Source organism: Drosophila miranda, unplaced genomic scaffold, assembly GCF_003369915.1.
Source record: "Drosophila miranda strain MSH22 unplaced genomic scaffold, D.miranda_PacBio2.1 Contig_AX7_pilon, whole genome shotgun sequence".
Lineage (NCBI taxonomy): Eukaryota > Metazoa > Arthropoda > Insecta > Diptera > Drosophilidae > Drosophila > Drosophila miranda.
In genome coordinates, this window is record NW_022881687.1 from 115,171 (window position 1) to 141,341 (window position 26,171).

The 26,171-nt window shown below is 48.3% G+C and overlaps 5 protein-coding genes across 8 annotated transcripts; all 5 read left to right on the forward strand.

Annotated features, from left to right (window-relative positions):
• The first annotated feature begins 3,006 nt into the window (after positions 1 to 3,006).
• LOC108164624 lies at positions 3,007 to 4,119 on the forward strand. The gene is made up of 5 exons (XM_033399919.1): positions 3,007 to 3,105; positions 3,177 to 3,345; positions 3,419 to 3,581; positions 3,668 to 3,958; positions 4,024 to 4,119. The coding sequence occupies exons 1-4, from the start codon at positions 3,024 to 3,026 to the stop codon at positions 3,842 to 3,844; spliced, it is 591 nt and encodes a 196-aa protein (XP_033255810.1). The 5' UTR covers positions 3,007 to 3,023; the 3' UTR covers positions 3,845 to 3,958; positions 4,024 to 4,119.
• Positions 4,120 to 7,014: 2,895 nt separating this feature from the next.
• On the forward strand, positions 7,015 to 8,127 carry LOC117195330. The gene is made up of 5 exons (XM_033399921.1): positions 7,015 to 7,113; positions 7,185 to 7,353; positions 7,427 to 7,589; positions 7,676 to 7,966; positions 8,032 to 8,127. Exons 1-4 carry the CDS (start codon positions 7,032 to 7,034, stop codon positions 7,850 to 7,852), a joined length of 591 nt encoding a protein of 196 aa, XP_033255812.1. The 5' UTR covers positions 7,015 to 7,031; the 3' UTR covers positions 7,853 to 7,966; positions 8,032 to 8,127.
• Positions 8,128 to 12,592: 4,465 nt separating this feature from the next.
• Positions 12,593 to 13,705, forward strand: LOC117195329. Its single transcript, XM_033399920.1, has 5 exons — positions 12,593 to 12,691; positions 12,763 to 12,931; positions 13,005 to 13,167; positions 13,254 to 13,544; positions 13,610 to 13,705. Exons 1-4 carry the CDS (start codon positions 12,610 to 12,612, stop codon positions 13,428 to 13,430), a joined length of 591 nt encoding a protein of 196 aa, XP_033255811.1. The 5' UTR covers positions 12,593 to 12,609; the 3' UTR covers positions 13,431 to 13,544; positions 13,610 to 13,705.
• Positions 13,706 to 18,023: 4,318 nt separating this feature from the next.
• On the forward strand, positions 18,024 to 19,282 carry LOC117195328. Its single transcript, XM_033399918.1, has 5 exons — positions 18,024 to 18,268; positions 18,340 to 18,508; positions 18,582 to 18,744; positions 18,831 to 19,121; positions 19,187 to 19,282. The coding sequence occupies exons 1-4, from the start codon at positions 18,187 to 18,189 to the stop codon at positions 19,005 to 19,007; spliced, it is 591 nt and encodes a 196-aa protein (XP_033255809.1). The 5' UTR covers positions 18,024 to 18,186; the 3' UTR covers positions 19,008 to 19,121; positions 19,187 to 19,282.
• Positions 19,283 to 22,123: 2,841 nt separating this feature from the next.
• Positions 22,124 to 24,825, forward strand: LOC117195331. 4 transcript variants are annotated; one of them, XR_004475050.1, is made up of 9 exons: positions 22,124 to 22,138; positions 22,200 to 22,698; positions 23,105 to 23,175; positions 23,239 to 23,513; positions 23,562 to 23,795; positions 23,883 to 24,051; positions 24,125 to 24,287; positions 24,374 to 24,664; positions 24,730 to 24,825. XR_004475050.1 is itself a non-coding variant. In XM_033399922.1 (5 exons), exons 1-4 carry the CDS (start codon positions 23,730 to 23,732, stop codon positions 24,548 to 24,550), a joined length of 591 nt encoding a protein of 196 aa, XP_033255813.1. In that variant the 5' UTR covers positions 23,524 to 23,729; the 3' UTR covers positions 24,551 to 24,664; positions 24,730 to 24,825. The 4 variants fall into 4 exon arrangements, 1 of the variants encoding a protein (XP_033255813.1); XR_004475049.1 differs by lacking the exons at positions 22,124 to 22,138; positions 22,200 to 22,698 and adding an exon at positions 22,937 to 22,980; XR_004475048.1 differs by lacking the exons at positions 22,124 to 22,138; positions 22,200 to 22,698 and having other exon boundaries at positions 22,952 to 23,175.
• The last annotated feature ends 1,346 nt before the right edge of the window (positions 24,826 to 26,171 follow it).

A 26,171-nucleotide genomic window follows, 5' to 3' on the forward strand; every position in this document is an offset into this window, starting at 1 on the left:
CAGAACATTGCGCCGCATACCGGCCGGCTCTGTTGTCCCCCTGTGCAGGATCATTTTTTTTTTTTTTTTTTTTTTTTGTGTCGTATGCAGCGGTGGCGATACGTAACTAACATAACGCAACGTAACCCAGCTCGAGCCTTGGCCTGATCCAGCAGGTTAGGGGAGCCAGAGTTACGTTGCGCTATGGGGACTTTATTGTACCTATACTATAACAGCATTTTTAGTACAAATTGTTGGGGCTGTAGCTTATAAATATATGTAAATAGCTGTCTACGAGCTGCTGTTAGCAGCCGTAGGCAGCAAATACGATGCTTTGAACAGCACGAAATCTCCTCTGCCGGCAGTGCTGCCGGCGCAATCATCATTGGGGGAAATCTCTCCACTTTGGCAACAGTCCGTTAGCCAGAGCGGGGAGAGGGAGTGGGCAGAGCCAAAGCATAAAATACTCTAGACTTTAAATTAAGTTTAAGTTTACATTATCGACTAAGGGGAAACATTTTGGCAGAAAAGGGAGATTATATATGTATGTTTTCTATTCTAATTCTTGTCTTCTTATTTGTTTTTGTCTTGTTTACGTTTCTCTTCTGCCCACTGGTCCGGGGCAGCCAGAGCTATTGCTTGTCAATTGGAGTAATTAGTACTAGTACTATACATTACTGGCATAAGAATTTGCCTGGATGCTAGCGTATAAGCAATCTGTCAGCTTAGTCATCTGTGCAATTAGTACATCTATCTTCCCTTCCAGTTTCTGGGTAGATTCAGCAGCGGCGGCCGCATGCTGGATCCGCTCCTGTGTCAGCAGTGTGATGAGGTAGTCCAGTTTCTGGCTGAGTTCATCGCTAGGACGGACACTCTGACTGCTCACAGTGGGCTGGAATCCGATTGTGGTCACTGTGGGTGGCACCGACTGCCATACTTGCCTCCCTGGAAGAGGCTGGGAATGACTCGCTGGCTGCCTTGTGCGGAGTGCATCGGCATAGCTGCTCATCTGAGCTGGAGGAGCAGGAGCTCTTGCGCCTGAGCGCGCTCGCCGGCGGCTTGGCTGCTGCAGTGCTGGAAAGCCCTGCTGGTTCATGACGGGTGGCTGGCGGGGACGCCGCAAACCCTGAGCGGCGGGTAAGGTAGGCATTGAAAGTTTGCTTAACTTTTGTTCTTGTTCGTCTTGCGAACTAAATTGGTAGTCTCTCTTCATGTCGAACCAATTCCCATCGCCACCTGCATTAGCAGGGGGGAGGGAGGCCGACATGAAGAGAGAACCGTTTTATTTGATTATACTCTTTAGCATATTTTACAAATAGTTTCGCGCCGGCTGCTTATCTACATTACATGTAGTTGCAGACGTGGCTGTAAATTGGCAGGGTAACATTTGTTACGGTATTGGCTTATTTGGTATTTTTTAACAGCTATCGATAATTTGTCTAGATGCTAGGGTAACACTAATCTTATTGCTACTTTGTTTACATTGTTTTTAAATTGTTTTAATTATTTCAGGTGGAGTATGCGGCCGTGGAGAACATCATTACGCCTATTGGCCTCGTCGTCGGCTGCGAAGTGGAATCCTTGCGAGTGTCAGCGCTAAACTGGGACTGCAGGACAGCATCAACAGGGCTGAAGCTGGCCGAGGTCCAGTGCATCGACATTCTGGATGTGGATTACCAATTTCTGTGAAGGTGAAGTGGCTTCGTATCTGTGGAAGAATAGAAAGGTTTTTAGTTTCTTTTCAGCCGCCGCCATCATCTGGATTCTGGAGCTGCCGCCGTCCATCATCAGGTTCTCTGCTGGGGCCGTCATTTGCCTGCGTAGCAGCTGCATTAGCGCTACTGCGGCTGATTTCCATATTGTGTGTTGCAAACGGATTTCGCAGCCAGTTCTCGCGTCTGACTTGGAGCAATATTGATTGGATGGCTGTCAGGCTTCTGTTGCTGTTTGGATTGTGCTCTTCTATCATTGCGGCATACCTTGGCCTGGCCAGCCTTCTTGGAATGTATGGGTGCGTTGCGATCTCACATGCAAGTAAATTTGTGTGCTGCATTAACCGAGTGTAGTAGTTCCTGCAGAGTCTGTTATATACTTCTTCCACAGTTGCTACTTGGAGATCCGCATGCAGTGCGTTGTTGCTCACATACCAGGGAGCATTTGTCATTGCTCTGAGAGCTTTGTTTTGGATCGTCTGGAGCTTGGCCATTTGCATGTTTGAAGTCAGTGGCCCCCAGACTGGCATGGCATACTGCCATATTGGGGCAATCAGCTGCTTATAGAGGAGGACCTTTGGAGGTAGTGGGAGTTTGCTGTTTCTGCCGATGATCCAGTCGAGCTTTTTGATCCGGGCCCTTGTTTTAGTGACAACAGCCGCTACGTGCTTATTGAAATTGAGCTTCGTATCCATCTGTATTCCTAGGTATGGCATGACGGGTTTTTTGGCCAGGAGTTGCCCGGCTAACCTTGGAGCTGGAGTGTGTAGCTGCACAGGTGAGAGAGTGTGTAGAACATGAGCAGTTTTTGCAAGACTGATGGTTATTCCCCATTTCTTAGACCATGATAATGCATCAGCCAGGAGCCGCTCCACATTTTCGTTGGCTTGTTTTGGACTTGGGGCAGATACGAGGTATACTGCGTCATCAGCGTACGTTGCTAGCATTTGGGTTGAGTTTGCGTGTCTTGGTGGCTGCGGCATGTCGGCAGTGTAAAGGTTGTAGAGTACTGGGCCAAGTACGCTTCCTTGCGGCACTCCAGCGGTTATGTGCTTTAGGCTTGAGGTGATGTTGTTGCAGCAGACGACTTTGAAGCTTCTGTCTGAGAGATAGCTGGTGAGTAGAATGTATAGATTGTCAGGTACTACCGTTTTAACTTTGCAGAGAAGACCCTGATGCCAGACTCTATCAAAGGCCTCCTGGATATCCATGTACACAGCACTGCAATGCCGCTGCGCTTCGTAGGATCTGAGGATGAATTGCGTGACTCGTCCGATTTGCTGTTCCGCTGAGTGCTGACTTCTGAAGCCAAATTGATGGTTTGGAATAGCCATGGCAAAGCTTTCTTCTTCAAAAAGTCGTTTGAGGATGAGGCGTTCAAGGATTTTGGAGAAGCCTGTAAGCAGGCTGATGGGTCTGTAGGACTCAAGCCTATCACTCGGCTTTCCTGGCTTCCTTAACATTGAGATTTTTGCGCATTTCCAGGACTTTGGGAAGTGGCCGAACTGCAGAGCCGAGTTGCATATCAACAGCAGATACTCGATGGCGGATGTTGGCAGAGATTTAATGACGCGATTGTCGATACTGTCGAAACCGGGTGCCTTTTTCGTCTTGAGCTTCTTAATTTCCGATTTGAGTTCCTGGATGGTCACAGGTCTGATTATTTGAGCAGCTTCATCTGGACCGTTATCTTGTAATACTGCGTTAATTTCTTCTCTGTCTTCTAGGTCTGCCGTGATCTTTGGCGTGAAACGTGCTTCCAGGTGCTGCGCAAAGGCCTCAGCTTTTTCCTCCGTAGTTTTGCACCAAGGTTCAGCAGGAGCTTGCTGCCCTTCCGCAACGTGCCTTCTGACTGGCAGATTTGGGATGGGCTGTCTCTTGATTGTGTTGGTAAGCCGCCACAGTTTCTGCATGCTGTACCTATCAGTTGGGTCAATGTCGTGTAGCAGTCTGTTCATTTGTTTGTCTTTTTGCAGCTTGATCCGTTTACGTATTCTGTTAGTCAGCTGATTGATAGTGCGTGCAATGAGGGGGTTGGAGCACCTATCTTTTTGGTTGATTTTGCAGAGAATTCTTTTGATCTTGATCGCTTTCAGCGTTTGCGAGTCAAGATGGAAGCTTTGCGGTCCGTACACTGTGTGCTGGTTACTTGAGGTTTGCGAAGCCAATTCAGCTGCAATGTAAATGTTCTTTTCAAGGATAGCCACTGCATCATCTATGTCGTCGCCGTTGTGAAGTTCAGTCTCCAGATGGATTCGCTGTTCTAGGTGAGCTTGAAATCTTCTGATATTTGCATTTTTTGGTAATAGTATCTTCTTTTTTCCATATTCAGGTCTCAGGAGGAGTCTAATAATTTGCATGTTGTGATCTGAACCTAAGTCATATGATGTTTCGATGTGGATTAAATTGTGTCTAATACCCTTATAAACCGCAAAGTCTATAGCAGACGGCATATGTCGTCGATTTGAAGGGAAGTGGGTGGGGGATCCAGTGGCCAGTATGTTTTGGTCGTTTTCCTGGATGCATTTCAGAAGTGCAGCCCCTCTTCTACAGGATCTTGCATTGCCCCACCACTGGCTTTTGGCGTTCCAATCCCCAGCTACGATAAATCTGCTACCTAGAGAGTCAAATACCTGTTTAAATTGTGTATCAATCCATTCGTGTGCAGGTGGACAATAGATCGCACCAATGTTTATTGTTTGATGGTTTTTTGTTGTTGCAGCTATGGTGCACATCTGGATGGAGTCCTCTCTTGTTGGTGCGAGGGAAATGTGCGGGATGTTGCACTTGATGATTACCGCGGCTCCTCCTCTGCTCCGGTTCGACGGGTGGTTTGCCATGTAGACGTGGTAACCATCTATCACGAGGTTTGTGTCTTCTTTTAAATGCGATTCCGATATCAGTAGGATGTCAATACTGTTGCCTGCCAAATAAGCGTTAAGTTCAGGGAGTTTGTTTGGAAGCCCAGCAGCATTCCAGAAAGCGATTTTGATTAAAGGGGAATTACTATGCATTTGAGGTCTCATTGTCATTTGTGAGTGGTCGGAGTCGTGCCATAACTCGGTACAGTGTCTTCTCGATCATGGAGAGCCTAGCTTCAAGACTCGGTTGGGGTTGTGTCTTGTTATTAGTTGTCTCGTTCCTTCGATCCGTCTGCACTTGTAGGAGAGTGATAAGCTTGTCTAGCTTCTCGTTTAGGCTGCTGAGGTCAGCCTTATTGTTGTTGTTGTTGTTGCTGCCTTGCGGGCGATTTGCGCTCTTAAATCGGCCTGCGCTCTTGGAGCGATTTCGGCTGAGGTGCTTTATGAGCTGCTCCTGCAAGCGTGTACTTGGAGTCAGCTTCCTCTTTGACCTCGACCTGCGTTGTTGTTGTAGTTTCTGCTGCGCTGGGAGGCTCGCTCTGGCGACAGCAGCGTAACTCAAGGCCTGCTTTGACGTGCAGGGTGCTTCTTCTCGTGTACGGTTTGTTCTTGTTCGTCTTGCGAACTAAATTGGTAGTCTCTCTTCATGTCGAACCAATTCCCATCGCCACCTGCATTAGCAGGGGGGAGGGAGGCCGACATGAAGAGAGAACCGTTTTATTTGATTATACTCTTTAGCATATTTTACAAATAGTTTCGCGCCGGCTGCTTATCTACATTACATGTAGTTGCAGACGTGGCTGTAAATTGGCAGGGTAACATTTGTTACGGTATTGGCTTATTTGGTATTTTTTAACAGCTATCGATAATTTGTCTAGATGCTAGGGTAACACTAATCTTATTGCTACTTTGTTTACATTGTTTTTAAATTGTTTTAATTATTTCAGGTGGAGTATGCGGCCGTGGAGAACATCATTACGCCTATTGGCCTCGTCGTCGGCTGCGAAGTGGAATCCTTGCGAGTGTCAGCGCTAAACTGGGACTGCAGGACAGCATCAACAGGGCTGAAGCTGGCCGAGGTCCAGTGCATCGACATTCTGGATGTGGATTACCAATTTCTGTGAAGGTGAAGTGGCTTCGTATCTGTGGAAGAATAGAAAGGTTTTTAGTTTCTTTTCAGCCGCCGCCATCATCTGGATTCTGGAGCTGCCGCCGTCCATCATCAGGTTCTCTGCTGGGGCCGTCATTTGCCTGCGTAGCAGCTGCATTAGCGCTACTGCGGCTGATTTCCATATTGTGTGTTGCAAACGGATTTCGCAGCCAGTTCTCGCGTCTGACTTGGAGCAATATTGATTGGATGGCTGTCAGGCTTCTGTTGCTGTTTGGATTGTGCTCTTCTATCATTGCGGCATACCTTGGCCTGGCCAGCCTTCTTGGAATGTATGGGTGCGTTGCGATCTCACATGCAAGTAAATTTGTGTGCTGCATTAACCGAGTGTAGTAGTTCCTGCAGAGTCTGTTATATACTTCTTCCACAGTTGCTACTTGGAGATCCGCATGCAGTGCGTTGTTGCTCACATACCAGGGAGCATTTGTCATTGCTCTGAGAGCTTTGTTTTGGATCGTCTGGAGCTTGGCCATTTGCATGTTTGAAGTCAGTGGCCCCCAGACTGGCATGGCATACTGCCATATTGGGGCAATCAGCTGCTTATAGAGGAGGACCTTTGGAGGTAGTGGGAGTTTGCTGTTTCTGCCGATGATCCAGTCGAGCTTTTTGATCCGGGCCCTTGTTTTAGTGACAACAGCCGCTACGTGCTTATTGAAATTGAGCTTCGTATCCATCTGTATTCCTAGGTATGGCATGACGGGTTTTTTGGCCAGGAGTTGCCCGGCTAACCTTGGAGCTGGAGTGTGTAGCTGCACAGGTGAGAGAGTGTGTAGAACATGAGCAGTTTTTGCAAGACTGATGGTTATTCCCCATTTCTTAGACCATGATAATGCATCAGCCAGGAGCCGCTCCACATTTTCGTTGGCTTGTTTTGGACTTGGGGCAGATACGAGGTATACTGCGTCATCAGCGTACGTTGCTAGCATTTGGGTTGAGTTTGCGTGTCTTGGTGGCTGCGGCATGTCGGCAGTGTAAAGGTTGTAGAGTACTGGGCCAAGTACGCTTCCTTGCGGCACTCCAGCGGTTATGTGCTTTAGGCTTGAGGTGATGTTGTTGCAGCAGACGACTTTGAAGCTTCTGTCTGAGAGATAGCTGGTGAGTAGAATGTATAGATTGTCAGGTACTACCGTTTTAACTTTGCAGAGAAGACCCTGATGCCAGACTCTATCAAAGGCCTCCTGGATATCCATGTACACAGCACTGCAATGCCGCTGCGCTTCGTAGGATCTGAGGATGAATTGCGTGACTCGTCCGATTTGCTGTTCCGCTGAGTGCTGACTTCTGAAGCCAAATTGATGGTTTGGAATAGCCATGGCAAAGCTTTCTTCTTCAAAAAGTCGTTTGAGGATGAGGCGTTCAAGGATTTTGGAGAAGCCTGTAAGCAGGCTGATGGGTCTGTAGGACTCAAGCCTATCACTCGGCTTTCCTGGCTTCCTTAACATTGAGATTTTTGCGCATTTCCAGGACTTTGGGAAGTGGCCGAACTGCAGAGCCGAGTTGCATATCAACAGCAGATACTCGATGGCGGATGTTGGCAGAGATTTAATGACGCGATTGTCGATACTGTCGAAACCGGGTGCCTTTTTCGTCTTGAGCTTCTTAATTTCCGATTTGAGTTCCTGGATGGTCACAGGTCTGATTATTTGAGCAGCTTCATCTGGACCGTTATCTTGTAATACTGCGTTAATTTCTTCTCTGTCTTCTAGGTCTGCCGTGATCTTTGGCGTGAAACGTGCTTCCAGGTGCTGCGCAAAGGCCTCAGCTTTTTCCTCCGTAGTTTTGCACCAAGGTTCAGCAGGAGCTTGCTGCCCTTCCGCAACGTGCCTTCTGACTGGCAGATTTGGGATGGGCTGTCTCTTGATTGTGTTGGTAAGCCGCCACAGTTTCTGCATGCTGTACCTATCAGTTGGGTCAATGTCGTGTAGCAGTCTGTTCATTTGTTTGTCTTTTTGCAGCTTGATCCGTTTACGTATTCTGTTAGTCAGCTGATTGATAGTGCGTGCAATGAGGGGGTTGGAGCACCTATCTTTTTGGTTGATTTTGCAGAGAATTCTTTTGATCTTGATCGCTTTCAGCGTTTGCGAGTCAAGATGGAAGCTTTGCGGTCCGTACACTGTGTGCTGGTTACTTGAGGTTTGCGAAGCCAATTCAGCTGCAATGTAAATGTTCTTTTCAAGGATAGCCACTGCATCATCTATGTCGTCGCCGTTGTGAAGTTCAGTCTCCAGATGGATTCGCTGTTCTAGGTGAGCTTGAAATCTTCTGATATTTGCATTTTTTGGTAATAGTATCTTCTTTTTTCCATATTCAGGTCTCAGGAGGAGTCTAATAATTTGCATGTTGTGATCTGAACCTAAGTCATATGATGTTTCGATGTGGATTAAATTGTGTCTAATACCCTTATAAACCGCAAAGTCTATAGCAGACGGCATATGTCGTCGATTTGAAGGGAAGTGGGTGGGGGATCCAGTGGCCAGTATGTTTTGGTCGTTTTCCTGGATGCATTTCAGAAGTGCAGCCCCTCTTCTACAGGATCTTGCATTGCCCCACCACTGGCTTTTGGCGTTCCAATCCCCAGCTACGATAAATCTGCTACCTAGAGAGTCAAATACCTGTTTAAATTGTGTATCAATCCATTCGTGTGCAGGTGGACAATAGATCGCACCAATGTTTATTGTTTGATGGTTTTTTGTTGTTGCAGCTATGGTGCACATCTGGATGGAGTCCTCTCTTGTTGGTGCGAGGGAAATGTGCGGGATGTTGCACTTGATGATTACCGCGGCTCCTCCTCTGCTCCGGTTCGACGGGTGGTTTGCCATGTAGACGTGGTAACCATCTATCACGAGGTTTGTGTCTTCTTTTAAATGCGATTCCGATATCAGTAGGATGTCAATACTGTTGCCTGCCAAATAAGCGTTAAGTTCAGGGAGTTTGTTTGGAAGCCCAGCAGCATTCCAGAAAGCGATTTTGATTAAAGGGGAATTACTATGCATTTGAGGTCTCATTGTCATTTGTGAGTGGTCGGAGTCGTGCCATAACTCGGTACAGTGTCTTCTCGATCATGGAGAGCCTAGCTTCAAGACTCGGTTGGGGTTGTGTCTTGTTATTAGTTGTCTCGTTCCTTCGATCCGTCTGCACTTGTAGGAGAGTGATAAGCTTGTCTAGCTTCTCGTTTAGGCTGCTGAGGTCAGCCTTATTGTTGTTGTTGTTGTTGCTGCCTTGCGGGCGATTTGCGCTCTTAAATCGGCCTGCGCTCTTGGAGCGATTTCGGCTGAGGTGCTTTATGAGCTGCTCCTGCAAGCGTGTACTTGGAGTCAGCTTCCTCTTTGACCTCGACCTGCGTTGTTGTTGTAGTTTCTGCTGCGCTGGGAGGCTCGCTCTGGCGACAGCAGCGTAACTCAAGGCCTGCTTTGACGTGCAGGGTGCTTCTTCTCGTGTACGGGAGCTAAGGGCGTTCATCTGCTGAGTGCGTGGTTTGCTTGGCTGACGACGACGTCGGCTTTGGCTTCGGTTTCTAGGCATTGGAAGGGCAGGCATGCCCAGGTCATGTAGCAGCTTGTTTGCTTGGGCAAGTTCGCTCGGCTTCTTGCGCAGCGCTGCACTTTTAAAAGCGGTGCAGCCCCTGTAGCTGGCTGGGTGAGGGCCGCTACAGTTTGCGCATTTAGCCGGCTGTTGCAAGGGTTTTTGGCAAACTATTGAGGAGTGCTGCCCCGCGCACTTAACACACACGAAGTCATTTCTGCAGTAATTGTGGGTGTGCCCAATGCGTTGACACCTGTGGCACTGGACAACTGGGCCGGTGTTCCTCTGCACCTCGACTTTGACTCGTTGGCCGCCCATATTTGTGATATTCAACGCCTCAGCGTTGTTTGGCCTTGGTTCAAGTTGAACTACAAACATGTTGAGGGGCTCATTGGTAGCTCGCCTCGTCATGCCCCGTATGAAAGTGGCTGTGTGGCCGTGGCTGGCCAGTAGTCCAGTGACGAATTCGCTTTCGGTGGTGTGGTGCAGGTCCCTAATGACTATTCGGTATCCTCTCTCAGACTGTAGCTGGTAGGAATAGGATGGCGTGGTACAGGCCTCGTCCCTGTAATGTCTTTGCAGTACCCTGAAAGACTGCACGTCACTGCACATGACGCGTAGTCCACCTGCCGAAGTTGTCTTGGTGTGGAACTTTTCTGCTGGGATTAGCTGCGAGATTTCTTTAAGAGTGGCGGTAATATTGGTGATTTTGGTTAGTACAATTGGTGGCGGCTTGGGTGGCCGAGTTTCAGTTGCAGGTGCCCCCAGGGGCGATGCGGAGCGCGTGTCGTGGAGTGTGGAGTCTCCACTGGAGGGGCCGGCAGCATTTTGTGTGGCCGCTGCTGGCGCTCGCTCTCTCTGTGGGACTCTCGCTGGTATGCCCAGGTCTTCTCGGGTTAAACAACTGGCTGTTACGTCAGTCATATCTTCGTCAGTAGTCAAGTCCATGGCACTTTGAGGTGGCTGTGCTTGTGGGGACTTGACTACTTTTTTGGCAGCTTGGTTTTGGGCATTTGACTGAGGGGACTGCGGGGTTGCAGGCCTTTTGCCTTGGTTGTTGAATTCAACCTCAACAGCGGTTTTTCCCGGGTGGGAGGCAAGGTGTGTATTTAGACTTACATGCTCGCTCTCTGACTCGCTGGAGGAGATCACTGGCATTTGCTCGTCATCATCAACGCACATTAGTATCTTTTTGTAGGATTCTCTGGTTGGGCATACAATTCTGACCATGCCGTCGTCTTGGTAGTCAAGAACATAGTTTTCCACTCCCATGAGGTGGTCGCAGAACCTCCTCATTTCTATTGCATCAGGCAACTTGCCTTTGTGCACGCGTATTATTGGGGGGGGCGGCTTTTTAGCCTTTCCCCTACGATTCCCGCGATCTGCCATAATTGGTCAGCAGATGCACGAAAAAACAGTAGGAAAAGTACTATTTTTAATAGTAAATTTGATTTTAATTTTAATTTGGTTAGGAGCACGTTTTTTGTTCTTTTGTTCTTGTTCGTCTTGCGAACTAAATTGGTAGTCTCTCTTCATGTCGAACCAATTCCCATCGCCACCTGCATTAGCAGGGGGGAGGGAGGCCGACATGAAGAGAGAACCGTTTTATTTGATTATACTCTTTAGCATATTTTACAAATAGTTTCGCGCCGGCTGCTTATCTACATTACATGTAGTTGCAGACGTGGCTGTAAATTGGCAGGGTAACATTTGTTACGGTATTGGCTTATTTGGTATTTTTTAACAGCTATCGATAATTTGTCTAGATGCTAGGGTAACACTAATCTTATTGCTACTTTGTTTACATTGTTTTTAAATTGTTTTAATTATTTCAGGTGGAGTATGCGGCCGTGGAGAACATCATTACGCCTATTGGCCTCGTCGTCGGCTGCGAAGTGGAATCCTTGCGAGTGTCAGCGCTAAACTGGGACTGCAGGACAGCATCAACAGGGCTGAAGCTGGCCGAGGTCCAGTGCATCGACATTCTGGATGTGGATTACCAATTTCTGTGAAGGTGAAGTGGCTTCGTATCTGTGGAAGAATAGAAAGGTTTTTAGTTTCTTTTCAGCCGCCGCCATCATCTGGATTCTGGAGCTGCCGCCGTCCATCATCAGGTTCTCTGCTGGGGCCGTCATTTGCCTGCGTAGCAGCTGCATTAGCGCTACTGCGGCTGATTTCCATATTGTGTGTTGCAAACGGATTTCGCAGCCAGTTCTCGCGTCTGACTTGGAGCAATATTGATTGGATGGCTGTCAGGCTTCTGTTGCTGTTTGGATTGTGCTCTTCTATCATTGCGGCATACCTTGGCCTGGCCAGCCTTCTTGGAATGTATGGGTGCGTTGCGATCTCACATGCAAGTAAATTTGTGTGCTGCATTAACCGAGTGTAGTAGTTCCTGCAGAGTCTGTTATATACTTCTTCCACAGTTGCTACTTGGAGATCCGCATGCAGTGCGTTGTTGCTCACATACCAGGGAGCATTTGTCATTGCTCTGAGAGCTTTGTTTTGGATCGTCTGGAGCTTGGCCATTTGCATGTTTGAAGTCAGTGGCCCCCAGACTGGCATGGCATACTGCCATATTGGGGCAATCAGCTGCTTATAGAGGAGGACCTTTGGAGGTAGTGGGAGTTTGCTGTTTCTGCCGATGATCCAGTCGAGCTTTTTGATCCGGGCCCTTGTTTTAGTGACAACAGCCGCTACGTGCTTATTGAAATTGAGCTTCGTATCCATCTGTATTCCTAGGTATGGCATGACGGGTTTTTTGGCCAGGAGTTGCCCGGCTAACCTTGGAGCTGGAGTGTGTAGCTGCACAGGTGAGAGAGTGTGTAGAACATGAGCAGTTTTTGCAAGACTGATGGTTATTCCCCATTTCTTAGACCATGATAATGCATCAGCCAGGAGCCGCTCCACATTTTCGTTGGCTTGTTTTGGACTTGGGGCAGATACGAGGTATACTGCGTCATCAGCGTACGTTGCTAGCATTTGGGTTGAGTTTGCGTGTCTTGGTGGCTGCGGCATGTCGGCAGTGTAAAGGTTGTAGAGTACTGGGCCAAGTACGCTTCCTTGCGGCACTCCAGCGGTTATGTGCTTTAGGCTTGAGGTGATGTTGTTGCAGCAGACGACTTTGAAGCTTCTGTCTGAGAGATAGCTGGTGAGTAGAATGTATAGATTGTCAGGTACTACCGTTTTAACTTTGCAGAGAAGACCCTGATGCCAGACTCTATCAAAGGCCTCCTGGATATCCATGTACACAGCACTGCAATGCCGCTGCGCTTCGTAGGATCTGAGGATGAATTGCGTGACTCGTCCGATTTGCTGTTCCGCTGAGTGCTGACTTCTGAAGCCAAATTGATGGTTTGGAATAGCCATGGCAAAGCTTTCTTCTTCAAAAAGTCGTTTGAGGATGAGGCGTTCAAGGATTTTGGAGAAGCCTGTAAGCAGGCTGATGGGTCTGTAGGACTCAAGCCTATCACTCGGCTTTCCTGGCTTCCTTAACATTGAGATTTTTGCGCATTTCCAGGACTTTGGGAAGTGGCCGAACTGCAGAGCCGAGTTGCATATCAACAGCAGATACTCGATGGCGGATGTTGGCAGAGATTTAATGACGCGATTGTCGATACTGTCGAAACCGGGTGCCTTTTTCGTCTTGAGCTTCTTAATTTCCGATTTGAGTTCCTGGATGGTCACAGGTCTGATTATTTGAGCAGCTTCATCTGGACCGTTATCTTGTAATACTGCGTTAATTTCTTCTCTGTCTTCTAGGTCTGCCGTGATCTTTGGCGTGAAACGTGCTTCCAGGTGCTGCGCAAAGGCCTCAGCTTTTTCCTCCGTAGTTTTGCACCAAGGTTCAGCAGGAGCTTGCTGCCCTTCCGCAACGTGCCTTCTGACTGGCAGATTTGGGATGGGCTGTCTCTTGATTGTGTTGGTAAGCCGCCACAGTTTCTGCATGCTGTACCTATCAGTTGGGTCAATGTCGTGTAGCAGTCTGTTCATTTGTTTGTCTTTTTGCAGCTTGATCCGTTTACGTATTCTGTTAGTCAGCTGATTGATAGTGCGTGCAATGAGGGGGTTGGAGCACCTATCTTTTTGGTTGATTTTGCAGAGAATTCTTTTGATCTTGATCGCTTTCAGCGTTTGCGAGTCAAGATGGAAGCTTTGCGGTCCGTACACTGTGTGCTGGTTACTTGAGGTTTGCGAAGCCAATTCAGCTGCAATGTAAATGTTCTTTTCAAGGATAGCCACTGCATCATCTATGTCGTCGCCGTTGTGAAGTTCAGTCTCCAGATGGATTCGCTGTTCTAGGTGAGCTTGAAATCTTCTGATATTTGCATTTTTTGGTAATAGTATCTTCTTTTTTCCATATTCAGGTCTCAGGAGGAGTCTAATAATTTGCATGTTGTGATCTGAACCTAAGTCATATGATGTTTCGATGTGGATTAAATTGTGTCTAATACCCTTATAAACCGCAAAGTCTATAGCAGACGGCATATGTCGTCGATTTGAAGGGAAGTGGGTGGGGGATCCAGTGGCCAGTATGTTTTGGTCGTTTTCCTGGATGCATTTCAGAAGTGCAGCCCCTCTTCTACAGGATCTTGCATTGCCCCACCACTGGCTTTTGGCGTTCCAATCCCCAGCTACGATAAATCTGCTACCTAGAGAGTCAAATACCTGTTTAAATTGTGTATCAATCCATTCGTGTGCAGGTGGACAATAGATCGCACCAATGTTTATTGTTTGATGGTTTTTTGTTGTTGCAGCTATGGTGCACATCTGGATGGAGTCCTCTCTTGTTGGTGCGAGGGAAATGTGCGGGATGTTGCACTTGATGATTACCGCGGCTCCTCCTCTGCTCCGGTTCGACGGGTGGTTTGCCATGTAGACGTGGTAACCATCTATCACGAGGTTTGTGTCTTCTTTTAAATGCGATTCCGATATCAGTAGGATGTCAATACTGTTGCCTGCCAAATAAGCGTTAAGTTCAGGGAGTTTGTTTGGAAGCCCAGCAGCATTCCAGAAAGCGATTTTGATTAAAGGGGAATTACTATGCATTTGAGGTCTCATTGTCATTTGTGAGTGGTCGGAGTCGTGCCATAACTCGGTACAGTGTCTTCTCGATCATGGAGAGCCTAGCTTCAAGACTCGGTTGGGGTTGTGTCTTGTTATTAGTTGTCTCGTTCCTTCGATCCGTCTGCACTTGTAGGAGAGTGATAAGCTTGTCTAGCTTCTCGTTTAGGCTGCTGAGGTCAGCCTTATTGTTGTTGTTGTTGTTGCTGCCTTGCGGGCGATTTGCGCTCTTAAATCGGCCTGCGCTCTTGGAGCGATTTCGGCTGAGGTGCTTTATGAGCTGCTCCTGCAAGCGTGTACTTGGAGTCAGCTTCCTCTTTGACCTCGACCTGCGTTGTTGTTGTAGTTTCTGCTGCGCTGGGAGGCTCGCTCTGGCGACAGCAGCGTAACTCAAGGCCTGCTTTGACGTGCAGGGTGCTTCTTCTCGTGTACGGGAGCTAAGGGCGTTCATCTGCTGAGTGCGTGGTTTGCTTGGCTGACGACGACGTCGGCTTTGGCTTCGGTTTCTAGGCATTGGAAGGGCAGGCATGCCCAGGTCATGTAGCAGCTTGTTTGCTTGGGCAAGTTCGCTCGGCTTCTTGCGCAGCGCTGCACTTTTAAAAGCGGTGCAGCCCCTGTAGCTGGCTGGGTGAGGGCCGCTACAGTTTGCGCATTTAGCCGGCTGTTGCAAGGGTTTTTGGCAAACTATTGAGGAGTGCTGCCCCGCGCACTTAACACACACGAAGTCATTTCTGCAGTAATTGTGGGTGTGCCCAATGCGTTGACACCTGTGGCACTGGACAACTGGGCCGGTGTTCCTCTGCACCTCGACTTTGACTCGTTGGCCGCCCATATTTGTGATATTCAACGCCTCAGCGTTGTTTGGCCTTGGTTCAAGTTGAACTACAAACATGTTGAGGGGCTCATTGGTAGCTCGCCTCGTCATGCCCCGTATGAAAGTGGCTGTGTGGCCGTGGCTGGCCAGTAGTCCAGTGACGAATTCGCTTTCGGTGGTGTGGTGCAGGTCCCTAATGACTATTCGGTATCCTCTCTCAGACTGTAGCTGGTAGGAATAGGATGGCGTGGTACAGGCCTCGTCCCTGTAATGTCTTTGCAGTACCCTGAAAGACTGCACGTCACTGCACATGACGCGTAGTCCACCTGCCGAAGTTGTCTTGGTGTGGAACTTTTCTGCTGGGATTAGCTGCGAGATTTCTTTAAGAGTGGCGGTAATATTGGTGATTTTGGTTAGTACAATTGGTGGCGGCTTGGGTGGCCGAGTTTCAGTTGCAGGTGCCCCCAGGGGCGATGCGGAGCGCGTGTCGTGGAGTGTGGAGTCTCCACTGGAGGGGCCGGCAGCATTTTGTGTGGCCGCTGCTGGCGCTCGCTCTCTCTGTGGGACTCTCGCTGGTATGCCCAGGTCTTCTCGGGTTAAACAACTGGCTGTTACGTCAGTCATATCTTCGTCAGTAGTCAAGTCCATGGCACTTTGAGGTGGCTGTGCTTGTGGGGACTTGACTACTTTTTTGGCAGCTTGGTTTTGGGCATTTGACTGAGGGGACTGCGGGGTTGCAGGCCTTTTGCCTTGGTTGTTGAATTCAACCTCAACAGCGGTTTTTCCCGGGTGGGAGGCAAGGTGTGTATTTAGACTTACATGCTCGCTCTCTGACTCGCTGGAGGAGATCACTGGCATTTGCTCGTCATCATCAACGCACATTAGTATCTTTTTGTAGGATTCTCTGGTTGGGCATACAATTCTGACCATGCCGTCGTCTTGGTAGTCAAGAACATAGTTTTCCACTCCCATGAGGTGGTCGCAGAACCTCCTCATTTCTATTGCATCAGGCAACTTGCCTTTGTGCACGCGTATTATTGGGGGGGGCGGCTTTTTAGCCTTTCCCCTACGATTCCCGCGATCTGCCATAATTGGTCAGCAGATGCACGAAAAAACAGTAGGAAAAGTACTATTTTTAATAGTAAATTTGATTTTAATTTTAATTTGGTTAGGAGCACGTTTTTTGTTCTTTTGTTCTTGTTCGTCTTGCGAACTAAATTGGTAGTCTCTCTTCATGTCGAACCAATTCCCATCGCCACCTGCATTAGCAGGGGGGAGGGAGGCCGACATGAAGAGAGAACCGTTTTATTTGATTATACTCTTTAGCATATTTTACAAATAGTTTCGCGCCGGCTGCTTATCTACATTACATGTAGTTGCAGACGTGGCTGTAAATTGGCAGGGTAACATTTGTTACGGTATTGGCTTATTTGGTATTTTTTAACAGCTATCGATAATTTGTCTAGATGCTAGGGTAACACTAATCTTATTGCTACTTTGTTTACATTGTTTTTAAATTGTTTTAATTATTTCAGGTGGAGTATGCGGCCGTGGAGAACATCATTACGCCTATTGGCCTCGTCGTCGGCTGCGAAGTGGAATCCTTGCGAGTGTCAGCGCTAAACTGGGACTGCAGGACAGCATCAACAGGGCTGAAGCTGGCCGAGGTCCAGTGCATCGACATTCTGGATGTGGATTACCAATTTCTGTGAAGGTGAAGTGGCTTCGTATCTGTGGAAGAATAGAAAGGTTTTTAGTTTCTTTTCAGCCGCCGCCATCATCTGGATTCTGGAGCTGCCGCCGTCCATCATCAGGTTCTCTGCTGGGGCCGTCATTTGCCTGCGTAGCAGCTGCATTAGCGCTACTGCGGCTGATTTCCATATTGTGTGTTGCAAACGGATTTCGCAGCCAGTTCTCGCGTCTGACTTGGAGCAATATTGATTGGATGGCTGTCAGGCTTCTGTTGCTGTTTGGATTGTGCTCTTCTATCATTGCGGCATACCTTGGCCTGGCCAGCCTTCTTGGAATGTATGGGTGCGTTGCGATCTCACATGCAAGTAAATTTGTGTGCTGCATTAACCGAGTGTAGTAGTTCCTGCAGAGTCTGTTATATACTTCTTCCACAGTTGCTACTTGGAGATCCGCATGCAGTGCGTTGTTGCTCACATACCAGGGAGCATTTGTCATTGCTCTGAGAGCTTTGTTTTGGATCGTCTGGAGCTTGGCCATTTGCATGTTTGAAGTCAGTGGCCCCAGACTGGCATGGCATACTGCCATATTGGGGCAATCAGCTGCTTATAGAGGAGGACCTTTGGAGGTAGTGGGAGTTTGCTGTTTCTGCCGATGATCCAGTCGAGCTTTTTGATCCGGGCCCTTGTTTTAGTGACAACAGCCGCTACGTGCTTATTGAAATTGAGCTTCGTATCCATCTGTATTCCTAGGTATGGCATGACGGGTTTTTTGGCCAGGAGTTGCCCGGCTAACCTTGGAGCTGGAGTGTGTAGCTGCACAGGTGAGAGAGTGTGTAGAACATGAGCAGTTTTTGCAAGACTGATGGTTATTCCCCATTTCTTAGACCATGATAATGCATCAGCCAGGAGCCGCTCCACATTTTCGTTGGCTTGTTTTGGACTTGGGGCAGATACGAGGTATACTGCGTCATCAGCGTACGTTGCTAGCATTTGGGTTGAGTTTGCGTGTCTTGGTGGCTGCGGCATGTCGGCAGTGTAAAGGTTGTAGAGTACTGGGCCAAGTACGCTTCCTTGCGGCACTCCAGCGGTTATGTGCTTTAGGCTTGAGGTGATGTTGTTGCAGCAGACGACTTTGAAGCTTCTGTCTGAGAGATAGCTGGTGAGTAGAATGTATAGATTGTCAGGTACTACCGTTTTAACTTTGCAGAAAAGACCCTGATGCCAGACTCTATCAAAGGCCTCCTGGATATCCATGTACACAGCACTGCAATGCCGCTGCGCTTCGTAGGATCTGAGGATGAATTGCGTGACTCGTCCGATTTGCTGTTCCGCTGAGTGCTGACTTCTGAAGCCAAATTGATGGTTTGGAATAGCCATGGCAAAGCTTTCTTCTTCAAAAAGTCGTTTGAGGATGAGGCGTTCAAGGATTTTGGAGAAGCCTGTAAGCAGGCTGATGGGTCTGTAGGACTCAAGCCTATCACTCGGCTTTCCTGGCTTCCTTAACATTGAGATTTTTGCGCATTTCCAGGACTTTGGGAAGTGGCCGAACTGCAGAGCCGAGTTGCATATCAACAGCAGATACTCGATGGCGGATGTTGGCAGAGATTTAATGACGCGATTGTCGATACTGTCGAAACCGGGTGCCTTTTTCGTCTTGAGCTTCTTAATTTCCGATTTGAGTTCCTGGATGGTCACAGGTCTGATTATTTGAGCAGCTTCATCTGGACCGTTATCTTGTAATACTGCGTTAATTTCTTCTCTGTCTTCTAGGTCTGCCGTGATCTTTGGCGTGAAACGTGCTTCCAGGTGCTGCGCAAAGGCCTCAGCTTTTTCCTCCGTAGTTTTGCACCAAGGTTCAGCAGGAGCTTGCTGCCCTTCCGCAACGTGCCTTCTGACTGGCAGATTTGGGATGGGCTGTCTCTTGATTGTGTTGGTAAGCCGCCACAGTTTCTGCATGCTGTACCTATCAGTTGGGTCAATGTCGTGTAGCAGTCTGTTCATTTGTTTGTCTTTTTGCAGCTTGATCCGTTTACGTATTCTGTTAGTCAGCTGATTGATAGTGCGTGCAATGAGGGGGTTGGAGCACCTATCTTTTTGGTTGATTTTGCAGAGAATTCTTTTGATCTTGATCGCTTTCAGCGTTTGCGAGTCAAGATGGAAGCTTTGCGGTCCGTACACTGTGTGCTGGTTACTTGAGGTTTGCGAAGCCAATTCAGCTGCAATGTAAATGTTCTTTTCAAGGATAGCCACTGCATCATCTATGTCGTCGCCGTTGTGAAGTTCAGTCTCCAGATGGATTCGCTGTTCTAGGTGAGCTTGAAATCTTCTGATATTTGCATTTTTTGGTAATAGTATCTTCTTTTTTCCATATTCAGGTCTCAGGAGGAGTCTAATAATTTGCATGTTGTGATCTGAACCTAAGTCATATGATGTTTCGATGTGGATTAAATTGTGTCTAATACCCTTATAAACCGCAAAGTCTATAGCAGACGGCATATGTCGTCGATTTGAAGGGAAGTGGGTGGGGGATCCAGTGGCCAGTATGTTTTGGTCGTTTTCCTGGATGCATTTCAGAAGTGCAGCCCCTCTTCTACAGGATCTTGCATTGCCCCACCACTGGCTTTTGGCGTTCCAATCCCCAGCTACGATAAATCTGCTACCTAGAGAGTCAAATACCTGTTTAAATTGTGTATCAATCCATTCGTGTGCAGGTGGACAATAGATCGCACCAATGTTTATTGTTTGATGGTTTTTTGTTGTTGCAGCTATGGTGCACATCTGGATGGAGTCCTCTCTTGTTGGTGCGAGGGAAATGTGCGGGATGTTGCACTTGATGATTACCGCGGCTCCTCCTCTGCTCCGGTTCGACGGGTGGTTTGCCATGTAGACGTGGTAACCATCTATCACGAGGTTTGTGTCTTCTTTTAAATGCGATTCCGATATCAGTAGGATGTCAATACTGTTGCCTGCCAAATAAGCGTTAAGTTCAGGGAGTTTGTTTGGAAGCCCAGCAGCATTCCAGAAAGCGATTTTGATTAAAGGGGAATTACTATGCATTTGAGGTCTCATTGTCATTTGTGAGTGGTCGGAGTCGTGCCATAACTCGGTACAGTGTCTTCTCGATCATGGAGAGCCTAGCTTCAAGACTCGGTTGGGGTTGTGTCTTGTTATTAGTTGTCTCGTTCCTTCGATCCGTCTGCACTTGTAGGAGAGTGATAAGCTTGTCTAGCTTCTCGTTTAGGCTGCTGAGGTCAGCCTTATTGTTGTTGTTGTTGTTGCTGCCTTGCGGGCGATTTGCGCTCTTAAATCGGCCTGCGCTCTTGGAGCGATTTCGGCTGAGGTGCTTTATGAGCTGCTCCTGCAAGCGTGTACTTGGAGTCAGCTTCCTCTTTGACCTCGACCTGCGTTGTTGTTGTAGTTTCTGCTGCGCTGGGAGGCTCGCTCTGGCGACAGCAGCGTAACTCAAGGCCTGCTTTGACGTGCAGGGTGCTTCTTCTCGTGTACGGGAGCTAAGGGCGTTCATCTGCTGAGTGCGTGGTTTGCTTGGCTGACGACGACGTCGGCTTTGGCTTCGGTTTCTAGGCATTGGAAGGGCAGGCATGCCCAGGTCATGTAGCAGCTTGTTTGCTTGGGCAAGTTCGCTCGGCTTCTTGCGCAGCGCTGCACTTTTAAAAGCGGTGCAGCCCCTGTAGCTGGCTGGGTGAGGGCCGCTACAGTTTGCGCATTTAGCCGGCTGTTGCAAGGGTTTTTGGCAAACTATTGAGGAGTGCTGCCCCGCGCACTTAACACACACGAAGTCATTTCTGCAGTAATTGTGGGTGTGCCCAATGCGTTGACACCTGTGGCACTGGACAACTGGGCCGGTGTTCCTCTGCACCTCGACTTTGACTCGTTGGCCGCCCATATTTGTGATATTCAACGCCTCAGCGTTGTTTGGCCTTGGTTCAAGTTGAACTACAAACATGTTGAGGGGCTCATTGGTAGCTCGCCTCGTCATGCCCCGTATGAAAGTGGCTGTGTGGCCGTGGCTGGCCAGTAGTCCAGTGACGAATTCGCTTTCGGTGGTGTGGTGCAGGTCCCTAATGACTATTCGGTATCCTCTCTCAGACTGTAGCTGGTAGGAATAGGATGGCGTGGTACAGGCCTCGTCCCTGTAATGTCTTTGCAGTACCCTGAAAGACTGCACGTCACTGCACATGACGCGTAGTCCACCTGCCGAAGTTGTCTTGGTGTGGAACTTTTCTGCTGGGATTAGCTGCGAGATTTCTTTAAGAGTGGCGGTAATATTGGTGATTTTGGTTAGTACAATTGGTGGCGGCTTGGGTGGCCGAGTTTCAGTTGCAGGTGCCCCCAGGGGCGATGCGGAGCGCGTGTCGTGGAGTGTGGAGTCTCCACTGGAGGGGCCGGCAGCATTTTGTGTGGCCGCTGCTGGCGCTCGCTCTCTCTGTGGGACTCTCGCTGGTATGCCCAGGTCTTCTCGGGTTAAACAACTGGCTGTTACGTCAGTCATATCTTCGTCAGTAGTCAAGTCCATGGCACTTTGAGGTGGCTGTGCTTGTGGGGACTTGACTACTTTTTTGGCAGCTTGGTTTTGGGCATTTGACTGAGGGGACTGCGGGGTTGCAGGCCTTTTGCCTTGGTTGTTGAATTCAACCTCAACAGCGGTTTTTCCCGGGTGGGAGGCAAGGTGTGTATTTAGACTTACATGCTCGCTCTCTGACTCGCTGGAGGAGATCACTGGCATTTGCTCGTCATCATCAACGCACATTAGTATCTTTTTGTAGGATTCTCTGGTTGGGCATACAATTCTGACCATGCCGTCGTCTTGGTAGTCAAGAACATAGTTTTCCACTCCCATGAGGTGGTCGCAGAACCTCCTCATTTCTATTGCATCAGGCAACTTGCCTTTGTGCACGCGTATTATTGGGGGGGGCGGCTTTTTAGCCTTTCCCCTACGATTCCCGCGATCTGCCATAATTGGTCAGCAGATGCACGAAAAAACAGTAGGAAAAGTACTATTTTTAATAGTAAATTTGATTTTAATTTTGTTCTTGTTCGTCTTGCGAACTAAATTGGTAGTCTCTCTTCATGTCGAACCAATTCCCATCGCCACCTGCATTAGCAGGGGGAGGGAGGCCGACATGAAGAGAGAACCGTTTTATTTGATTATACTCTTTAGCATATTTTACAAATAGTTTCGCGCCGGCTGCTTATCTACATTACATGTAGTTGCAGACGTGGCTGTAAATTGGCAGGGTAACATTTGTTACGGTATTGGCTTATTTGGTATTTTTTAACAGCTATCGATAATTTGTCTAGATGCTAGGGTAACACTAATCTTATTGCTACTTTGTTTACATTGTTTTTAAATTGTTTTAATTATTTCAGGTGGAGTATGCGGCCGTGGAGAACATCATTACGCCTATTGGCCTCGTCGTCGGCTGCGAAGTGGAATCCTTGCGAGTGTCAGCGCTAAACTGGGACTGCAGGACAGCATCAACAGGGCTGAAGCTGGCCGAGGTCCAGTGCATCGACGTTCTGGATGTGGATTACCAATTTCTGTGAAGGTGAAGTGGCTTCGTATCTGTGGAAGAATAGAAAGGTTTTTAGTTTCTTTTCAGCCGCCGCCATCATCTGGATTCTGGAGCTGCCGCCGTCCATCATCAGGTTCTCTGCTGGGGCCGTCATTTGCCTGCGTAGCAGCTGCATTAGCGCTACTGCGGCTGATTTCCATATTGTGTGTTGCAAACGGATTTCGCAGCCAGTTCTCGCGTCTGACTTGGAGCAATATTGATTGGATGGCTGTCAGGCTTCTGTTGCTGTTTGGATTGTGCTCTTCTATCATTGCGGCATACCTTGGCCTGGCCAGCCTTCTTGGAATGTATGGGTGCGTTGCGATCTCACATGCAAGTAAATTTGTGTGCTGCATTAACCGAGTGTAGTAGTTCCTGCAGAGTCTGTTATATACTTCTTCCACAGTTGCTACTTGGAGATCCGCATGCAGTGCGTTGTTGCTCACATACCAGGGAGCATTTGTCATTGCTCTGAGAGCTTTGTTTTGGATCGTCTGGAGCTTGGCCATTTGCATGTTTGAAGTCAGTGGCCCCAGACTGGCATGGCATACTGCCATATTGGGCAATCAGCTGCTTATAGAGGAGGACCTTTGGAGGTAGTGGGAGTTTGCTGTTTCTGCCGATGATCCAGTCGAGCTTTTTGATCCGGGCCCTTGTTTTAGTGACAACAGCCGCTACGTGCTTATTGAAATTGAGCTTCGTATCCATCTGTATTCCTAGGTATGGCATGACGGGTTTTTTGGCCAGGAGTTGCCCGGCTAACCTTGGAGCTGGAGTGTGTAGCTGCACAGGTGAGAGAGTGTGTAGAACATGAGCAGTTTTTGCAAGACTGATGGTTATTCCCCATTTCTTAGACCATGATAATGCATCAGCCAGGAGCCGCTCCACATTTTCGTTGGCTTGTTTTGGACTTGGGGCAGATACGAGGTATACTGCGTCATCAGCGTACGTTGCTAGCATTTGGGTTGAGTTTGCGTGTCTTGGTGGCTGCGGCATGTCGGCAGTGTAAAGGTTGTAGAGTACTGGGCCAAGTACGCTTCCTTGCGGCACTCCAGCGGTTATGTGCTTTAGGCTTGAGGTGATGTTGTTGCAGCAGACGACTTTGAAGCTTCTGTCTGAGAGATAGCTGGTGAGTAGAATGTATAGATTGTCAGGTACTACCGTTTTAACTTTGCAGAGAAGACCCTGATGCCAGACTCTATCAAAGGCCTCCTGGATATCCATGTACACAGCACTGCAATGCCGCTGCGCTTCGTAGGATCTGAGGATGAATTGCGTGACTCGTCCGATTTGCTGTTCCGCTGAGTGCTGACTTCTGAAGCCAAATTGATGGTTTGGAATAGCCATGGCAAAGCTTTCTTCTTCAAAAAGTCGTTTGAGGATGAGGCGTTCAAGGATTTTGGAGAAGCCTGTAAGCAGGCTGATGGGTCTGTAGGACTCAAGCCTATCACTCGGCTTTCCTGGCTTCCTTAACATTGAGATTTTTGCGCATTTCCAGGACTTTGGGAAGTGGCCGAACTGCAGAGCCGAGTTGCATATCAACAGCAGATACTCGATGGCGGATGTTGGCAGAGATTTAATGACGCGATTGTCGATACTGTCGAAACCGGGTGCCTTTTTCGTCTTGAGCTTCTTAATTTCCGATTTGAGTTCCTGGATGGTCACAGGTCTGATTATTTGAGCAGCTTCATCTGGACCGTTATCTTGTAATACTGCGTTAATTTCTTCTCTGTCTTCTAGGTCTGCCGTGATCTTTGGCGTGAAACGTGCTTCCAGGTGCTGCGCAAAGGCCTCAGCTTTTTCCTCCGTAGTTTTGCACCAAGGTTCAGCAGGAGCTTGCTGCCCTTCCGCAACGTGCCTTCTGACTGGCAGATTTGGGATGGGCTGTCTCTTGATTGTGTTGGTAAGCCGCCACAGTTTCTGCATGCTGTACCTATCAGTTGGGTCAATGTCGTGTAGCAGTCTGTTCATTTGTTTGTCTTTTTGCAGCTTGATCCGTTTACGTATTCTGTTAGTCAGCTGATTGATAGTGCGTGCAATGAGGGGGTTGGAGCACCTATCTTTTTGGTTGATTTTGCAGAGAATTCTTTTGATCTTGATCGCTTTCAGCGTTTGCGAGTCAAGATGGAAGCTTTGCGGTCCGTACACTGTGTGCTGGTTACTTGAGGTTTGCGAAGCCAATTCAGCTGCAATGTAAATGTTCTTTTCAAGGATAGCCACTGCATCATCTATGTCGTCGCCGTTGTGAAGTTCAGTCTCCAGATGGATTCGCTGTTCTAGGTGAGCTTGAAATCTTCTGATATTTGCATTTTTTGGTAATAGTATCTTCTTTTTTCCATATTCAGGTCTCAGGAGGAGTCTAATAATTTGCATGTTGTGATCTGAACCTAAGTCATATGATGTTTCGATGTGGATTAAATTGTGTCTAATACCCTTATAAACCGCAAAGTCTATAGCAGACGGCATATGTCGTCGATTTGAAGGGAAGTGGGTGGGGGATCCAGTGGCCAGTATGTTTTGGTCGTTTTCCTGGATGCATTTCAGAAGTGCAGCCCTCTTCTACAGGATCTTGCATTGCCCCACCACTGGCTTTTGGCGTTCCAATCCCCAGCTACGATAAATCTGCTACCTAGAGAGTCAAATACCTGTTTAAATTGTGTATCAATCCATTCGTGTGCAGGTGGACAATAGATCGCACCAATGTTTATTGTTTGATGGTTTTTTGTTGTTGCAGCTATGGTGCACATCTGGATGGAGTCCTCTCTTGTTGGTGCGAGGGAAATGTGCGGGATGTTGCACTTGATGATTACCGCGGCTCCTCCTCTGCTCCGGTTCGACGGGTGGTTTGCCATGTAGACGTGGTAACCATCTATCACGAGGTTTGTGTCTTCTTTTAAATGCGATTCCGATATCAGTAGGATGTCAATACTGTTGCCTGCCAAATAAGCGTTAAGTTCAGGGAGTTTGTTTGGAAGCCCAGCAGCATTCCAGAAAGCGATTTTGATTAAAGGGGAATTACTATGCATTTGAGGTCTCATTGTCATTTGTGAGTGGTCGGAGTCGTGCCATAACTCGTACAGTGTCTTCTCGATCATGGAGAGCCTAGCTTCAAGACTCGGTTGGGGTTGTGTCTTGTTATTAGTTGTCTCGTTCCTTCGATCCGTCTGCACTTGTAGGAGAGTGATAAGCTTGTCTAGCTTCTCGTTTAGGCTGCTGAGGTCAGCCTTATTGTTGTTGTTGTTGTTGCTGCCTTGCGGGCGATTTGCGCTCTTAAATCGGCCTGCGCTCTTGGAGCGATTTCGGCTGAGGTGCTTTATGAGCTGCTCCTGCAAGCGTGTACTTGGAGTCAGCTTCCTCTTTGACCTCGACCTGCGTTGTTGTTGTAGTTTCTGCTGCGCTGGGAGGCTCGCTCTGGCGACAGCAGCGTAACTCAAGGCCTGCTTTGACGTGCAGGGTGCTTCTTCTCGTGTACGGGAGCTAAGGGCGTTCATCTGCTGAGTGCGTGGTTTGCTTGGCTGACGACGACGTCGGCTTTGGCTTCGGTTTCTAGGCATTGGAAGGGCAGGCATGCCCAGGTCATGTAGCAGCTTGTTTGCTTGGGCAAGTTCGCTCGGCTTCTTGCGCAGCGCTGCACTTTAAAAGCGGTGCAGCCCCTGTAGCTGGCTGGGTGAGGGCCGCTACAGTTTGCGCATTTAGCCGGCTGTTGCAAGGGTTTTTGGCAAACTATTGAGGAGTGCTGCCCCGCGCACTTAACACACACGAAGTCATTTCTGCAGTAATTGTGGGT

Coding starts and splice junctions, on each gene's coding strand:
- LOC117195330 (XM_033399921.1), top strand. CDS start 7,032: ATGGCAAAGCTTTCTTCTTCAAAAAGTCGTTTGAGGATGAGGCGTTCA. Junction 7,114..7,184: donor GCCTGTAAGCAGGCTGATGG/GTCTGTAGGACT, acceptor GCGCATTTCCAG/GACTTTGGGAAGTGGCCGAA. Junction 7,354..7,426: donor GAGTTCCTGGATGGTCACAG/GTCTGATTATTT, acceptor TCTGTCTTCTAG/GTCTGCCGTGATCTTTGGCG.
- LOC117195329 (XM_033399920.1), top strand. CDS start 12,610: ATGGCAAAGCTTTCTTCTTCAAAAAGTCGTTTGAGGATGAGGCGTTCA. Junction 12,692..12,762: donor GCCTGTAAGCAGGCTGATGG/GTCTGTAGGACT, acceptor GCGCATTTCCAG/GACTTTGGGAAGTGGCCGAA. Junction 12,932..13,004: donor GAGTTCCTGGATGGTCACAG/GTCTGATTATTT, acceptor TCTGTCTTCTAG/GTCTGCCGTGATCTTTGGCG.
- LOC108164624 (XM_033399919.1), top strand. CDS start 3,024: ATGGCAAAGCTTTCTTCTTCAAAAAGTCGTTTGAGGATGAGGCGTTCA. Junction 3,106..3,176: donor GCCTGTAAGCAGGCTGATGG/GTCTGTAGGACT, acceptor GCGCATTTCCAG/GACTTTGGGAAGTGGCCGAA. Junction 3,582..3,667: donor GCTGTCTCTTGATTGTGTTG/GTAAGCCGCCAC, acceptor GTCTTTTTGCAG/CTTGATCCGTTTACGTATTC.
- LOC117195331 (XM_033399922.1), top strand. CDS start 23,730: ATGGCAAAGCTTTCTTCTTCAAAAAGTCGTTTGAGGATGAGGCGTTCA. Junction 24,052..24,124: donor GAGTTCCTGGATGGTCACAG/GTCTGATTATTT, acceptor TCTGTCTTCTAG/GTCTGCCGTGATCTTTGGCG. Junction 24,288..24,373: donor GCTGTCTCTTGATTGTGTTG/GTAAGCCGCCAC, acceptor GTCTTTTTGCAG/CTTGATCCGTTTACGTATTC.
- LOC117195328 (XM_033399918.1), top strand. CDS start 18,187: ATGGCAAAGCTTTCTTCTTCAAAAAGTCGTTTGAGGATGAGGCGTTCA. Junction 18,269..18,339: donor GCCTGTAAGCAGGCTGATGG/GTCTGTAGGACT, acceptor GCGCATTTCCAG/GACTTTGGGAAGTGGCCGAA. Junction 18,509..18,581: donor GAGTTCCTGGATGGTCACAG/GTCTGATTATTT, acceptor TCTGTCTTCTAG/GTCTGCCGTGATCTTTGGCG.